General features: G+C 39.5%; 1 protein-coding gene across 3 annotated transcripts in view; it reads left to right on the top strand.

Annotated features, from left to right (window-relative positions):
• Positions 1-18,052, top strand: part of OSBPL9 (oxysterol binding protein like 9) — a 60,296-nt gene that overhangs the window by 23,217 nt on the left and 19,027 nt on the right. For 2 of the 3 annotated variants that reach the window (XM_068689678.1, XM_068689677.1), the window contains exons 4-6: positions 2,506-2,582; positions 11,245-11,340; positions 13,366-13,413. In XM_068689678.1, coding sequence (XP_068545779.1) covers positions 2,506-2,582; positions 11,245-11,340; positions 13,366-13,413 — 221 coding nt within the window. Of the gene's footprint in view, positions 1-2,505; positions 2,583-4,690; positions 4,858-11,244; positions 11,341-13,365; positions 13,414-18,052 lie in introns of those variants that run through there. The other variant, XM_068689680.1, reaches the window with a different exon arrangement.

The following is an 18,052-nucleotide window of genomic DNA, read 5'->3' as shown; positions in this document are numbered from 1 at the left end:
AAAAAGAACAGGATGTTTGTGTGTATGTAAGTGAAAAGAAAAATCATACTTCGCATAGTGAAAAATATGTTTGGCAGTCAGCTGTTAAGAATTTGAAGGCTTCTGTCCATCCTGTCTAGTTTCACTGCAGTATAAACTACTCCTTGGCAGCTGGTTCAGCTTTTCAGTTAAAACACAGCGAACTAGCAGGGTGAATCCCTGTAAGTTAGAAGTTACTGCTGTGCTTTTGAGAGTACTCCAAGCAGCAAAGTCCAGCTCTTAGGTATTTGCTGCAATTTCTGCAGGAAAGTTATTTACGTGGTGTTCCAGTAACATTTAATTACCCTAACTTCTTCCTTCAAGCTTCCTTTGTACATGTGAGAGCACTTTGTGTAGTCAAGTTCCCTTGTGTGTAGGTTTTTTATTTGTGTTGGTTAATGGTATCATTACCAGAACACCTGTGGAAAATGGTCACGCTTTGCTATTTTGAAAGAACAATGAATAGGGATTGATTTGTTGAGTCACGAAAAATACAAATTAAAAAAAAAAAAGCTAGATTTTAAAGTAGGCTTTTATCTTTACCCTGCACATAGTGAAAATTTTGCCTCACTGCTTTATGAGGCGTCATTATCAGTTAGACTTGGAGAAAGTGTCTATGTTAAAAAGATATTTTTTATGTATTTCTCACAACACATCTTTCCTGATGCTTTTGTTAATTGACATTATTGGTGGCTATATATACTAAATGAAGAAGTATATTTATCTTGATTTTAAGTTTGGTGGGTTTTTGTTTTTTTTGAGAGAGTTTTAGAAAACTCCACGGCTACCCCCTCCCAAAGGCTGGAAGGCATAGCAGATGGATTCTTCTGTGGATTTCTGATTTTCTTTTCCCCATTCCAGTGGCCAGTGAACTACCTTGTATAGAATTGGATGTAGGAAAAAGTAATAAGTATTTTACTTAATGTTTATTTTAGATGTTTGGAAGATCTGTGGTGGTTTTGAGTATTGGGTGAGTTTCAGCTGCAGAATAAAAACAATGGAAACATAAGAATGAGAATGGGGACACTGAAAACAAGGCTTTTTGAGGCTGGAGGCATTTCAGTATAAAAACTTAGGGATGTTTTTTCTGAGCTTCATAACAAATAAGCCAGATAGGAATCTTAGTTCTCAAGTTTATAATAGGTGCTACCCACTTAACTTTTCCTTGCTTTTAGCAGACTTCCTGTTTCTTTTAAATATTTTCCACTTGAATGAGGAACTAGAAACAATTGTCAGTAACTATTCTAATCCTGCATATGGACAAGTTACCTACAGTCTACTTAATGCCTTTGGATTCTTTTAATGCACCTGGAGTCTGCTGACTCTGTATGCTCCTCTCTTTTTTAAACCCCTCCAGCACAGCAAGGAGCTCTTTTCAGACTAGTGAAGTAAAGGCGTCGTGTCTGTATTTATACGTGCCTGTATATAAATGTAGATATATAACACTTCAGATTGTTCTTTGCACTTCATTGTGTGAAGTTACTATGTTCACACTGACATAGAACTAAAGAGTAATTTATTACAGATTGAACGGCTTCTCGTAACTAGGAAAATTTAAAAAATGAAGTGAGGAAATATCTGTGCAAACTCTTCCCATGTATGTCCCTAAAGATGGACAAGGGACAAATAATCACTGAAAGAGCAAAAATGCAGAGCTGTTCTTATGTTTCTGATACTCTTACGTTTATATTTAAATTATATTACATATATATTGAGCAGAAAATGATGCACCTAGCTCTGTTTACAATAGTTTTCTTTATTTAACAAACAGCACTTCCTCTATTGTAACAATGAAACTGAAGAAACAAGCTCCTAATGTCAGTGATACAGTAACACAGTACTATTATTCTCTCTGCCTGTGTGGTGCTGTCATTCTTTATAAGCATACTTTTTTTTTTTCTTTGATTGACGAACCTTAGACAGATATTTGTAAAAGGAGCTAATACCCTGTCAAAAAACATGCTTAAAAAACTGTTGAGCATACAAAGTCCCACTAAAGTGCACTGAGATGCAGCATCAAGCATCTACATACTAGAAAGCTACTGCATCTAAATTGCTCGCTAAATTTTATTACCATTGAAGGAATACTAGGAAAAGTGGCATGAATTGGGAAAAAAAAAAAAAAAAGTTTTAAACAAGCTTAAATTCACAAGGAAAGGAATATTAAATTCTTAACTTGAGCAGGAGCTGAGAGTATTGATGTTACGGAGAAATAAAATTTCTCCCAAAGCATAAAAGTTTTTTGCTTGCATGATTATTTCAAACATCTCTCCAGTAATGTAGATCAACACAGTAACGCTATGGAGCTGTAACCACAGAAAAATAAACAGGATATTAAGAAAACTGTGGAATTATGTCATCGATGACTTAAGATAAATAATATGATTTTATTTCCATATTTAGTGAGGACATCAGATGTGTTTGCTTATGGCTTTTAGTATATAAGACTGCATGTGACTTAACAGTATCTTTTGAATACTTTTTCAGCTCGAGATGCTGATGAGAGAGAGAAGTGGATTCATGCTTTAGAGGACACCATTCTCCGTCATACCCTTCAGCTGCAGGTAAATTTCACTTTCACTCTTTTTTTTTTACTTTTCAGAAAAAACAAACAAAATACAATGGTATGACTGCTAATAGCAAACATACGTTCTGTAACATCTGGTAGTTCCATGGCCTATACAATCAGATGTCATAAGAAATCAGTATAGGTACCTGAGATTAGGTTCTAGTCTTTCTGTTACTATTTCCTTGTCTTACTATCATGAAAAGTCAGTATGAAAATTCTCTTTATTAGCTCATATTTTAATTTGTTCCAGACTGATAGTTACACACTTAATTCTTTTGTTCTTTATTAAATTGAGTGTTAGTCCTTTTGTGGTCAAGCATAATGAAACATCTGGAAGCCTGTTGTATGTGTGTACGCTATCTAAATTTTGAAATTAAAATGAGACAGCAGCATCAGACCTCTTTATGGATGAGAAAAATGGTACTTACATGTAATGTTTGAATCCATGGCGTGAACTGGATAGTGGCAGTTTTTTGGTTTTGAAAATGGGTGGTTGGAGTGAGGATGATTCTTGGGATTAATTATCTAAGATCTGTTCCTGGTGCTGTTCTAGACATGGGCACATCCATAAGACTCAACACACCTTTATTTTTTGCCCTGGACAGAAACACAGATTTCAGGAAGGAATTTTCTCATACTTGGTTTGTACCACAAAGATGTGTGATGACAGCGTAGAAATATGAAAGAGCTATTTAGTATTTGTACTGAATAAACGTTTGGTATGTTTCAGGGGTACAGCAAGAGAATTAAGTGTCTTAAAGGTTGATGATGTATAAACATACATTAAAATCCTTAATATCACAGAAAGAGAAGCAGCTTATAAAGACTGATTTACATGTAATTTACCCAGTCTAAAGAATGAGAGCAAGCCTGAATTTACCCTATCCAACCATAGGTATTTGTGTTTTCTCAGTCAATTTACTTTAATTTCCTGCTAAACAGTAGTTTTCAACATTTTTTGACTTAGTAAAGACCACTGCGGATTTTCTTGTGGATAGCAGATCCCTGGATAAAAATGCAAGTTGGCAATCGGCTTTGTATCCTTAGTTATGTCACAGATATTTTAGAAGTAATCTCTCTATCCGGGCATAGTAGCTGGCCACAAACAGAAGAACCCCACTCTGCAGTGGCTGTGAGGAGGCAGACAATCTAGAAGCAATATGTTCACTTAGGTCTGAGCTGCCTTCCAAGAGATGCCTCTTTCCCTGTTCTCTGCTTGGGGAGAAAAGGAGTCTTTGCAGTTTTCTCTATCCAGAAAACTTACTATGGCTTGGAGATACAGACTACAGACATACAGAAACAACAAAAGATACTATAAGGTTTGTCAAAATGTGTATCCCTCTTTAGAAATCGTTGTAGTTTTATTGGCACTGTTCCATGATTGCAGCTAGTAATGGAACTGTTTCCCATTACGTAACCTTTTTCTGTTCGAGGAATTCTTCAAATGAGCAAGGCATATTTAGATTAAAAAAAAAAAAAAAAAAAAAAAAAAAAAAAAACACAAAACAAGTTATTTATCTAGCGATATTTGGGGGAATAACCAAAAATCTGTGACTACTAAAAAATAACCTCATCCCTCTTAAGTATATTCAGCATTGAGAGTAACACCTTGTGGATTGTTGTATCATGTTCACTGTCTGTTTTCAAGAACCTTCAATGTGCCAGTTGTGCAAGCTTTCTGTTTCTGAGGCACTTGTTTGTAGAGTAGCAGGAATAGCATTCCCTTACACCCCAATTCGGGTATTTTTAGGGCTTGCCATCCCCATTCACAGGAGGTGCGGAGCACATCCTGATTTAAGAATGAAAGGGGGCTGTACTTTATACCTTCTTGCAAAGCCATTTGTGCTTTAGAGAGGTGCCTGAGGCGCTGGTGTCTCAGGCAGTGGGGCGTGCAGAGGGGCGAGCACTGCCGAGGATGGCCGCCTGCAGAGCCCCCCTGAGGCCTCTCCCCTCGGCAGCACTGACATTTTGGGGCCGGGAGTGCCGGCGGGGACACGCCTGGGGCGTACTGCGGCACCCGCACGCCTCAGCAAGGGGCGAGCGAGCCGAGCCCGCCCTGCCCTGCCCGCGCCGCGCCTCCCCTCAGGCCGGCGGCCGCCATTCCGCGCCCCGCAGCCAACCGGCGGCCGCTCCGGCCGTCATGCGGGCACCGGGCGGCCGCGGCCTCGGGGGCCCCTTCCCCGCCCCGCCGGAGGCGGCGCTGCCCGGCCGGGCGCTCCGCCAGCCCCGCACGGCTCGGCTCGGCTCGGCGCAGGGGAGGAATGGCCGGGGTGAGTAGCGGGGGGCCCTCGGGGGTCTCGGAGCCTCCTGACGGGGAGCCGGGCGCTGCCTCCCCCCCGCCGCCCTGCTCCCGGCTTCGGGGGGGCCGCGGGGTTTCGCCACCGGGGTTTTGGGGGTGCTTTCAGCCGGAGCCCGTTGGGTCCAAGTGTGCCCGTTCCTGTGAGCGCTTGAACAAAACGCCGCTTCTGGCTGCTCTTCTGCTTTCTCTTCGCACGATGAAGTCAAAAACAGTTCTTTGGGCGGATTATTGGCTTACGGGGCTTTGAGGGCTGTCACAGAAATGGTTTCTGTAAGGGTATTTTCTTCAGTGTTGCAAACAGAAACGTGGATATCTGTCACGCAGAAGCACGCAAATAGATCTACGACCTTTTTTTTTTTCTTTCTTTCTTTTTTTTTTTTTTTCCTTGTGTCTGGAATGATGCGTGTTTTTTGAGGCTCTGTTGATGTTTTTACGCAACTTCAGATTTTTCATGCGGACCAAAACGTGCTCGGTCTGCTCCTGGGGTGTTCGAGTTCAGAAAGTTAGGCTGTTTTATTCATAGTCTCAAACAGCCCTAGGATAGATGTGGGGAAATGTGCTGAAACCTGGGGAGTTGGTGTGCTGGGTGAGCCAGATCGGCCAAGGGCAAGGAATTAACGCGAGGTGAAGCGCTGCCAGGTGCTCTCTGTTCCGATTTAGCCCTGCTAACTTTATTTTTGCCTAAATGCCCTACTGTGTTGTCAGTCTCTAGAATGAAAGCATTTGTGAAACAAATAAAAATAGAAACTTGTGAGAAATAACTCTGGTCAAGGAGCTGTGGAAGAAGTGAGCCATAAGTATCTAGAATTGAGTGAAGTGATCCCAGCCATCCGGAGGGCTGGCGCTCAGTCATACTGTATTCAAGTGAAACAAACATGGGAAGGAAACATTTCAGACGTACTCATAATCTATTTTTTTTCTGAATTTTGAAATTGAATTCTGTTCTGCTTGCTGTGTTTTTCCATGTTCTTATACTGAAAGTTAGATATGCTCGGTTTTTCTAGTGCTAGTTTTGTCTCTTGTCCTTGAGCAGCAGCAGGTGTGACAGTGCTGGCAGTGTCCTTCTGCACCCCACAGCGTTTTGCCCCGCACCTGTCCCAAGACTACAGGTGTGGTACTGCCAGGTTGGTGGCAGCACATCGGTTGCCCTCCACTCACAAGGGATAAGGGGAAGGGTGTGCGTGGTGTAAGATGTGTTGTGGCTTCGGTTTCTTGTTTGCCTGGGCGGGGGTGGGTGATAACTTATCTCAAATTTTCGTTTGTTCCTCATCAGAATTTGTCAACCAGTGATCCCTCCCATTCAAGCAGGGAGTACTTCTGGTCTTCTTGTTTTGCATAAATATGCAGCTTTCCTCTTCTGTCTTTCAAGTCACAGCCCAGTGCTACATGCACTTTTTGGCTCCAGAGTTCTCCCCTATTAAAATTTCTCAAAGATAATTTGTGTCTCCTGGGATGACAGTAACGTAGCTCTTTTTTTGAGCTGAATGTCTTCTTGTGTTCTAGTGGTGCTTTGGTAGTGTTAGAATCCTGTTCATAGGAGTCATGCCCACCCTGAGATGGATAGGTGAGCCTTTTTTTTCCTTTCTTTTCTTTTTTTTTCCCCCTTTCTTTTTGTCTTCTCCTGTTAGCTCAAACTTTCACACTCATTCTTGCCTTAGAACCCATGTCCTGAGATGTACTTTTCCCCGTTGTCATTCCAATGCTGCTAGAGCATCTTGGTAAGTGTCTGAAAGTGACAGCTGAAGAGGCTATTGAGAACTGCATGAAAGACAACTCCAACTTGATTTTAAAAATAAGTAAATATATCAAAATACGGAGCTGAAACTTGCATATTCTACAAATAAGATGTCTTCTGGGCTTTCTGACAAGATAATGACAGAAATAATCCACATTAGAGAGTGTTGAAAGATTTGCAGGCTACAAAGGCTTTCCTACCCACACTTAAGAAAATCCTTGAGGTACTGACACAGGCTGTTGAGGGTTCTTCCTGATTTGCCAGTGAATTCTCGGAAGAGACAAAGGACCTGAAAAGACTGCCAGTAAAAAGCATGCCATTTCTTTAAAAAAAAAATAATAAAAAAATAAAAAATCTCTATAGCTTGATGTCTCCATAATTTGAACAAGAAATTTACCTTGTAGGTAGCAAATAATAAGGTAAGAAAAGCATATTCTAAGAAATGGATCTGGGATGGTTGCTGTGAAGGGTGATACAGTGGCTTAAATGGTACGAGTTAGACCATGGCAGCACCAGCAGTTGTTGGTGCTGCTGCTGGAAGCAGTCCTGCTGTGTCCTAGCAGAGGGGAAGAGACATCGTAGCAGGAATGGCTGAATTGGGAACTGGAGTCAGAACGGGCCCAAATTAAAACTGCTTTACCTGCTGCCCTCCCTTTCCTAGTCTAGTTTTAACCTGTGTTAGTTTCCATACTGAGTTGACTCTGTGACAGGGCAAACCTTTGTGCTTACTCCAAAGAGCAGAGTAAAAGGGGAGTAAACACAGATGTGCTTGTGGTGCAAAGTGCTGGTGGAATGGTGCTGCTAGCAGTTCCCTTGGCCGCCTGTTAACCACCATTTTGGGTGATGAGCTTCAAAGGTGTAAAAACGAATAAAAGACAGAACAAAACTTTCTTATGAATTTCTCGTAAGTACATGCAAATGATGTTGTTTGTTTCTCACTGGCTTTCAAACCCTGTTTCTACTGAGTCAAGAATACTTAGGTAAAACTGAGAACGGTGTTTTTTAGATTAGGAATATATTGAATATAGGCGTATTGAATAAAGTGCTGGTGGCAGGGCATAGTTAGCTGACATGCAGCACTTTACCAAATTTTGCTTAAAAAAAAAAAAAAAAAAAACTTATAATACTGAATAAGCACAGTAGTGCATTTGAATTTCCTACATCCAGAATATGAAGTAGGTAAATTACTGGGATTCAAGGTTATATGTAGTATTTCTTACAAGCATTTTCAACTTCTGCTTTAAAGCCAGTTTTGTATCTGTGTGTAAATACTCCTGTTTTTTGAACTCTTTCTATTGACCCGTAAGATAGGACAGTATCTATAGCCTCATAAAGTCTTTGCTGACCATTTTCTGTTTTGCAAAGCAGATTTTTTAAATTTTTTTTTTTTTAAGCACGATATTCTGACTACTTGGAAGGCTCATAGGCCTCCCAGAGCTCTTACAAGTTTGTTTTTGAACTCAAGACGGGTATATTGTGAGCTTTTAACAGAGCTTAAAAAGCTAGCAGAGATAAAAAATGTGGTTGTTGTGGTCACAACTGAAATACACGACGGTACCGTTGTTGAGTGACTTACTAGCTACCTTGTCCTGTCTTCCGTTCTGTTGGTGTTGTCAGTGTCCTCTGCAAAGTCAGCCATGCTATAGGCAGGGCAAACATCTCTGGTAGGGTGTTGAGAGGGAGCTGAGAACACTTGCTTCTCTAAACTGACTTTCACAAACTTGTTTGTTGGACTTGGAATTCTAATTAAATTAACAATATAGCAAAAATACAAAGGTAAGAAAGCCTGCTCTGGACAGCTTTCTCTTTCCGTCCCCCAGTAAAACTATTCTGGAAAGACAAAGTCTGTCAAGTCTTTGCTGTTGCCTCTGTCTTTTTCCTTGTTTGCCTGCCTTTGTTACAGTTCATCTTCTGCAGAGGTCCTTATTGCGGTGTTCTTATTTGAGAAATACATTAGAATTTTTCTGTTTTGATTCTTCAAAGGGTGATGGCATTTTTGTATCCCATCTTATTTGAAAGAACTAGTTTACATTAGGCTGGAACTACTTCTTGGCATGGACAAATTTTGAATACAAATGCGTTAGTGGTGTGCATGACTTCTAATTTGTAGGACACAGGAACAACATAAAAAATCCCTCAGCACTAGCAGATCTGTAAGGAAAATAAAGCTCGTAACTGTGTATCTTTTAATTGTTTTATATTTTGTTATTGCCCTCTAGTTTACCCCCTCCCAAATGGGGATGTCCATGAAGGGAATTACTCTGCAGGACTCCTAGCGTGAGATGTCTTTACTTAATCCCTGGCTAGTGTGCAGACCCATAGTGTGCAGCTAGGATAGCTGTGTGTTATTGGGTGTCGTGCTGGTCCTGCTGCAGACTGTTAATGGGGTTGGTCGGTGCGCTGCTGGACCCTGCTGTCTCCTTGCTACGTACAAGGGTTAGCGTTGGCATGAGCCCTCTGTGGCCTAGTCTTCTAACTTGTATCTCCTGAAGGGGAAATCTCAGAAAATGGATGTGGGGAAATAAAGGGAAGGAATGCCATTTTATCGATCTATGTTTTCTGCATACTGCTTATCATATATGGGATTTTTCATGGGGAGGAGTGAAATACCAAATGTGTTGCTACGGGAGCCAGCAGGCAGACCAGAAGTTTATAACTTTCCTGCTTCTGCAGGTACTTCATCTGGTAATAAAACTGTAACACAAAGTAGAGCATGCTGGACCATTTGCTGAAATAGTGGTGCAGGCTGCTAGCTGTACGGGCAATTCGTTCTTCAACAAGGGTATGGGGCACCAATTTCTTACAGCTTTAGATCTAATTTCTGTGTATTTTAAACTTGACAAGTTAGGGGGAGTGTCCCAACTTTCTTGTTTGGGAGGACTTTCCCTCCTGTCCATTAGTGCTTTTGTTATCTCGATAACAATGGGTGTTTTTATGTCTTTTTCTCTTGGAGTAGTCAAAGTGATTGCTTTATTTTCTTCTTTCCTTGTCCACATTTCAAACAATGTTTTAAAATTTGTCCAGAACGGGCTGTCTAGTGCAGGGTGAAGGTTTTGGGTTTTAACGCTTGTTTACAGGCTTATTGGTATGTTCATGCAGAACTGTTGTCAAGATCTGGGTGTTAGTCCGTAGCACAGCTTAAGCTATGGCCATGAATAAATACCCCCTAACGTCAGGGTATGGCTTTGTTTCAGGGTATACATGATAATATGCATGCATCTTAACCTCGAGTAAGAACAAGTCATTCCTCTATTGCATGCAACTCTTCCTGCTTCCGAAGAGCTGTCGATAAAGCTTTTAATTAATAAGACAGCCCATTATCATACAAAAACAAAAATAAACTATCTGCACTGACAAAGAAGGTAATGTCAAACATTTTATGGTAATGTGGAATTTTACAGGTATGAATTGCCTGTCTTCCACCACGGAAATGTTTTTCCCCCACAATTTGGTCTTTACATATTCAGACTTTAGGGGATTCTCAGCAGTCAAAACTGCACAGCTGATGGTCTCTTAAGAGTTTGAAGTGAAAAACATCATATTTTAGGTCAGTGTGAAAACATGTGAGAGTATTGAGGCTAATAAGAAAGCCTAAATACTTCATCCTGTATCTTTCCCTTTTTACCTTTACCTCCTGCCTTGAACTTGCATTGTACAATTTTTCAGGCCAGGAGTGCTTTAATACTTGTTTAGAAGTTTGATTTGCATTTAAAATATTATATAAATAAATGTTAAATATGTTTACATAGTGAGGCTGTGTGAAGTCAGTAGTAATCGATTTCAAGAATTCTCTCCCTTTCTTTCCTTTAATTAGAGATGTGGTTGCCCAGTGGGAGTTTGTTCAGGTCTTTACTCCATTTATCAGTTTAAATGGGGGGAACATGTTATATGTACAAGTGTGCTTTGAATTTTACATTAAAAAGGAAAGTAAATTTGCAAGTAAAAAAAACAGAAAAGTAATCATTCTCATGGCAATGATATTTTGCCCTTGTTGGTATTTATGCAATGAAATGTAATAAATCAAACCCAGTGCAGAGGACGCAAATCACTGCAGCTGTAAAGGAACAAGGGCAGCCAGGAGTAACCAGTTCAAAATTTAGCAGTTTAAAGGCTATCCTGTATTTAAGAACAGGTTTATTTTGTACAATCCTTCACCGAGATGCTCTGAGATGAGCTATGTTGTAATTGGCAAAGCTTCTGTTTGAGGAGTGAGAAGTCCAGTCGTGCACTTGAGTATGGTTTTGTCCATCCTTAATTGAAATCTCCGAATACGGAAACATAAGGCAGTCTTCAGAAAACTAAATTCTCCTTTATATTTTCTGAAGAAACTTTAATTAGTGTCATTTTAGGAGATTTTTTTTCCAATTATAAGTCATGAAATGCTCTGCTGTGTGCTGGCTATACCCACACTGAAAATGTGCAGCAATTTGCAGTTACTGATTTAGCTGCAAATAGAAGACAAATCTGCTCAGCTGTTTGCCTGTGTTTATACATTGCAGGCAAGGCAACATTTTAGCAGCCACTTGGCAGTCAAAACCATATTGCTGTTATCTTTTTTTTTTTCCCCCAAAAAAAACCTCTAATTATATATTTGATTTTTTATTTGTTTGTTTTTCTCTCCAGGGTGTCGATTCAGCATTTGTTCCTACTGTTCATGATTTTGATAAGAAACTTACGGAGTCAGATGCTTACTTACAGATCTTGATAGACCAATTGAAGGTAAGTTACGGTGCATTTGCTGTATTGTGAGTGTGGTTGTCAGTGTGGATTTCAAGGTCTGCCTGAAAGGAAGCTCAGCAGGGGGAGAAAGCCATGTTTTATGCTTCGCACGTGTTCTGGTAAATATGGGAGGCAGAGGCCTCATCTGGCTGAGCTGAATGAGAGCTGGAGGAAACATACCTTTACAATATGTCAAGTCTGATGTTAGAATTTTCTCTTTCTTGCTATCTTAGGATGTTACATGAAGTGTTAACTACTTCTGAAATAAGCATTTTTACTAGAATAAGAAAATTAAAAGTTTTAATAGGCTAAAAGCTGAATGAGCTGAAAATAGTATTCTCTGTTTCTCTTGGACTGAATCTTGTGATTATTGAAATAGAGTTAGAAAATCAAAATGAATCAAACTGATTTTATAGAATGATTTACAATGGCTGAAATACTTTGTATATGTAACAGCATGGAAATGTCAGATTACTGAAGTTTAATTTTTAAACAAATCATTGTCTTGCTCATAGCATTTTAGAATTTATCTTGAAGAAAGTTTTTGTCAAGTAATACACAACTGCACTTGCAGACAGTTTCAGACTTTGTTGCAACAGTGATAGAAAAACTGTTCTTTGTCCTTGAGTAAAAACATTCTGTAGAAGTTTTGTGTGAATGTTGTCCTTCTCCACTTCGTGCGTGCGTTTTAAGTGTTGGTGGGGAGGTGAGGGATGATAAGGTCATATCTCACAGAACTCACCTTGTTGAGAAAAACAAAGTTTTTGCTGCTGGTTAGGACACTTTTTCCCATGACTAAGCAGGTTAAAATTGCTCGTGGGATTGCTTCAGTTCTGCTGGTTTGGATTTTTTTTCCCTCTGCTACAATGGACAAGTACTGTATGTGGGATATTCAGCAAAAATTCAATGCAGGGGAGGGTGGAGGAGGGAAGAGCACAACAGAAATGGAGGTGGGCAAAGAGGTGCAAGCAAAATTCAAAGCTAAACTGCAAAGACTTGATTTGGGAATTAGCTTTAACTCCTTTTTCAAGGCCACCTAGCAGGAATATACAACAGGAGCATGCCTCACTGAAGGGAGGTATTTAAATCTAATGCCTTTAAATTTTATTTCAGAGCAACTGGGGGGAGGGAGTATAGGAATTGAATTAATAATGTAAGAAAAGCAAATTTGAGGATGTTCAGAGACCACGGGGAGAGAAAAGAAGTAGAAATGAGCCCTCAAGAGAAAGGGGAGCAAAGAAGCAACTAAGTCATAGGCAGGCAATTGAGAGAAGAACTCTTTACCACTCAAAACTGCAGCCTCGTTTCTGTGCAGGGGTGGATACGATGAACTTCTGAGCATTACCCTTGATCATATTTTTTCCTTGAACAGCTTAATGGTTAATGGTTATTTGTATCTTCACCTTAGCACGCTCTCAAAAGCAATTTTAAGCTGTTTCAGCTCAGCCTGTATTAAATACACATGCAAGCTTTCGAGTAAGGATTTGCTTCATTTTATTTAGCTGCTTCTAGTATTCCACTTTTAGTAAAATAAATTAAGTTAATGCTGTGGAATCATTTTCAAAAGAAGGGCTTACAAATCTGAAATGATTTGAATCATACCTGAGTTAGGAGGTTCCTGGAATTGTTGATAAGGATTGAAGCTGTTTTGGTGAGCACATTGTAAGTCACAAAGATCTTTGCAGAAATAAAAGAAAGGCAGTTCAATGTGTTCTGATGAGAGTCACCTTTGTCACTTAATCTTACTTTTTTGTTGAAACCGTGGTAGAACTGTGACAGCTTGCGCTGTGTGGGATTAGCCTCAGGAGCTGGGACTTTGTCTCTTGCAGGATGCGATGATGTAAGAAATGAGTTACAAGTTTGTTACATTATAAATGCTATATGAAACAGTAAGCAAGAACTGCTTTGAGTCATAAAACCAAGATCGTATAACTATTAAATGCATTTTGTTTTGAAATTTCAGTGATTCTGGCTAATAGTGTATGGCAATAAAACAGTATTTTCACAAGAATCTCTTGTTTTCAGGGCTTTGATGAAAAGCTACAGAACTGCAAAGATGACGAACAGAGAAAAGCAAGTACATTTTGTCCTAAATACTGCTTATTTTACTTGCTCTTGTATGTTTTTTTTGTTGTTTTTTTTTTTGCATCACTGAACTAGATACCTAAATATTCTTGTCTATTTTCAGATTCCTCAAGTTGTCAAAATCATTAAAAGCAATTTGAATAGCATAACATTATACCTTGTGTTGTGAATAGGTGGCAAACTGAATTTTTTTAGTAATACTGGGTGTCATGCTTATAACATTTTAAAAAAAATTAGTCTGTAGGAAACAATTTCTCCTCTGTTCAACTGTAAAACATTTTAACTTAAGATTTTAAAAAAAACACAAATTTATTTTTAACCCTTTTCAAGGATTAACGTTGAATGTGTTTGTAGGAATAGCAAACCTGTTCTAAGGTTTCCTAGCACCAGGAATCGTATATTTCATATGTCTGCATCCTGTCTAGTTCTGTGACTAGCATGCTACCTGTTGGAAGTCTGAGAATACCAGATTTCATTTACCTTAGGTGAGGATGCCCAAAAAATTTAATTTGCTGCATGGAGAGCATAACCTTTTTAGTGAGGTTGTAATCCACTTAACTGCTCTGTGTGTATTTATTTTTTTTGTATCCCCTCCTATTTCAAAATCAAGTCTGTACATCAGAATTCAACCATTGTGCTTAAGAAAGGTTAGCACATACCTTTGGTAGTGTGGGTTTGGCATAAAGTTGCATGCTAGTTTTTGCACATTTTATACACACATCTGTGTGGTGTGGAGGAAGGATTTCTTTTTAAAGGAGTTACTGCTGGAGAGTTTTTTTTGTTTTTTTTTTCAGTAAATGTAGTAATTTTAATATCATAAAGTAGCAGTACTTTATCCTAGTTATTCCTCCCCCATTTTGCTTGTGGAAAACAAGCTGATTTTTCTCTTGTTGTTTGGTTTACTCTTTTAAAAGCTTGGTCCTTTCTGGAACTAGTTTACTTTAAAACAGCTGTGACCTTTCATGTGTTATGCATCTTGTTTGATGCATTATCATGGCATCTGAGGGACTTTACAACCAGAGGTCTTTCTGGATTTCTGTAGTATGCACAGCCTTGAAGAACAACTTTGAAGTACAGGCATTCTCTGTGTAAGTGTGTTTAATCCTTAAACAACTGATCAAAAGAGCAAGATCTAAAACGTCTGTATTTTTCCTTCCATCCTTCTTACTGGGAAGAATTCTCCTTCAATTTTGACCTCTCTCCAGATGCTACTTTGCAGATCAGGCAGGTTTTTTTGTTTTGGTTTGTTTTTTCCCTGTGACAGTGTGCCTAATCTGTAGAGACTTCCTGCATGAAGTGCTGATTTCTTTCTTCGTCTCTGCAAGGTGTCTATGGAACAGACAGGTTGACTTTATAGAAGGGGAGAGGCTGATTTTGAAGAGGTCAGCTTCCCTGCATTTTAAATCTTTCAGTGTTGCTATTACTATAGATTCCACTTATTCTCTGTTAAAAATGAAAGAGACCTGGCAGAGTACTTCTATGATCATGTCTCTTCCTGAACTGATGCAGCTAAGAGGCTTTTTGCTACCATATTTAGCAGTTTTGCTGTTTGTTTATGTAAACATGGTTCAGCTCTCAGGCTGAGTGCTGGTCTAACCTGCAGGATACTGCCATCCAACCCATAATCTTTTCATCTGAGGAAACAAGATCTGGATATTATTTGCGTTGTGTGCGTTTCCCAAGTAGCGGTGTGCTGTTTGCTGCAGCTGTTCTTGGCTGGACATTGAAAACCTGAGCTCTTGTTTTTGTGAGAGCACGGGACAGAACATGAGACATATTTTGTCCTTTGAAGATGATGATACAGGATGGAGTATGGGTGTTTGAGATGCATCAGGTTCTCTTGGATATTTTCTTTCTCAGACATGGCAATCTGTTGGACTTTGGAAGAAGATGTAGACTTGAGGAATTGTGAAGACTTTGAGAAAATTGGGGGAAAAATGTAGCCTGATCAAGCTCTTTGGCTCACATTGAGTAGGTTTTGTGAAGTAAATCCAAAGCTGAACTTAGGGATTTAGGTTGCGCTTCCCCACTTCTGCCTGTGAGTCAGCCACTTTTTGTTAGACAGGCTGATCCAACTCTGTAGCCACGTGGTTATTGAATTAGGCAAAAATCTTGATCAAAGAAATAAAATTAGCTTTCTATTGGACCACCAGTGGCTTCATAAAAAACGAGATGTCAAGGAGGTAGGTGCAAATAGCAGTAAGTAGATGGAGCAGTTTCAGTGGCAGCCTGCAATTAGATTAGATCCAGCTTGGGGCTGCATTCTGCAAATGTAAATTGATTTGGAAGATTGTTTTCCTTATCCTTTTTTGCAAGGGACACAGATATAGAAAATAACCCATTTCTGCAAGAAATTGATATTTAATTTGAGAAGGTGTGTGTTTATTACCTAAAACTAGGGAAACTGTCTTATTTATATTTTGTCTTAAATGGTGTTCAGAGAACAGGGATGTTGAAGAGAAAGTTGAGATATCTCGTAGTAGTAAATGGTTTTCTTTGATTTTATTTTTGTCTATTTTTTTAATCTTCAACATATGCCTTCTTTTACCTGTTTATGATTTTACTTCCAGTTTAGTATTTTCCAAATGATCTATGTTTAATGCAAGTTTAATCAAATGAGAGCCTAAGCACAGCCTTTGCAGCACAGTGGCCATGCTCATACCCAGCAGTGGGGTTCTGTATGGTCATGGAGAAGAGGTACGAGCGTTCTGCAGGTGTCTCCTCCAAACCAACTGCAATTTTATGGCTGCTTGCTTCACCAGTCTGGAATAACACTTTGTTCGTGGAAATACAGAGACTTCCACATCAGTGCTTGCTTAGCCCTAAAGAATAGGGCTGGTGTCCTTTATAAGGGTTTTTGTAGGGACTGAGCTTGTCTGCCTTCCCTGCATTGTTCTCATAATTGTGTGCACGTATCGAGAAGACAATGCTCTGATTCCATGTGTCGTGTTCTTGCAGTGTAGCTCTTGGGCACAAATGTGGAAAAAGAAATTGGGTTAATGCATAATGCTACTATTTAGGTTGGCCTCCTCATAAAAACTTCATTTCGGTAGTGGAAAAAAATTATGATTGCATAATTTGTGGGTAGGCCTTGGTAAGCAGATGACCTGAGTTTTATCCCACCTTGGATCTTCTGTGTGACCTCAGAGAAGTTACCATGTTTCTACCTGTGTGTAAAAATAGCAATGTCTTCATTAGTTTGTTACTGGGGAGATTACAGATGGACTGGGGGAAAACAGCGTCACCAAATTATATTGCATGGCCTGTCATTGCTTTCAGACTTTCAAATCTGTGAAGGGAACGAGATACTAGGTTACCTGGTGTGAAAATATTGGGACTTACTGGAAAAAACAGATAAAGAATAATCAAAGCTGCTGATGTCTGCCTACAGTTGGCTATAAAGCCTTGAGGCTGAATGGTTCATTTCAGCAGTTCAGTCTTTCAGCTGACAAGAGCTGTGTGTTTGGGTACGTCACCCATTCTATTTTGTCACTCCAAGGCTCAAAACTTCACTGAACTGTTGTCATTATATTTCAAATGCTTTTTTACAGTACATGTTCATAAAGTTTAGCCTGGGAGATGGTAGAGACATGAAAAATAATAATAAAGGAATTTGTAGCTGTTGGCTTGTTCTTCTGCTTGATGCAGTTTCCTAGATCACTGTGGTCCAGTCTTCCTGGGGAAAAGGAAAAGGTGGCTATTTGGCCACCTCTTGCCAGTTAATCATACACTAGGGGTTGAAGGAAATCTACAGCATCCTTATGAATAGTGTATAGAACGGAGTATAACTGATTTTTTTCCCCAGGCATTGAAGGGAAGCCATCACTGCATTTTTATCCACATAAACAGAGGCTATGAATCTACAAGAATAAACAAGATGCATGCTGCTCTCATGGTGCAGAAGTTGGCTTGCCATGCTGTGTGGGGAGAAAAAGCTCCTCTACATACTTTGATTACTGGAGAATCATAAAGACTCTGATTCAAGTCACATGAGACATTCATATTAATCAAAACAAAGGGGTCCTGTAATTGAATTAGTACAGGATAGATGCTGAGTCCAATTTAATAATTCTGCCTTCAGCAGATAGGCACAGACATCAACAGGATGCATATGCTTCTCCGATAAGTCATGCCTTTGTGTAAAAAGGCATGCAGATGCCTTTTGCATGCCTGAAGTGTAATTCCACACAGGAAATATTTATGAACAGTGGTTCCAGATAAGGTTAAGCAGGCAGGTTTCCAGGTGCATGAACTGTAGGTTTAGAAAGATCAATAGGCGCACACTGTTATTTTTCTGTGATACCTTTTAAACTGCTCAACAGTGCTTATTGCACTCGAATCACGGTAATGTCAAGTCATATTGGCTGTTGGACTGTGCTACTTTCAGTACACTGCATTAGAGTAGTGTAGTTAGAGGGAATCTTCCTACTGAAGTTCATTTTTGTTGCTGTTAATGTTATGCAAAGGCAAAGCGTGAACCTTAGTGGGTGAATGTGTAACGTCGTTGCTCCGAAACTCCTAACCGTATTGTCTTCAAGCTTTGTCAGCTTGATCTCTGTCTTTTCTATTACAAAAATGAAAATTATGTCTATATGTAGAAATAGTCTTAATCATGTTGGTTGTTTTT

The sequence above is a fragment of the Anas acuta genome, chromosome 8 (assembly GCF_963932015.1).
Source record: "Anas acuta chromosome 8, bAnaAcu1.1, whole genome shotgun sequence".
NCBI lineage: Eukaryota > Metazoa > Chordata > Aves > Anseriformes > Anatidae > Anas > Anas acuta.
The sequence above is the reverse complement of the archived record's forward strand: the minus strand, read 5'-3'. Positions and strand labels throughout refer to the sequence as shown.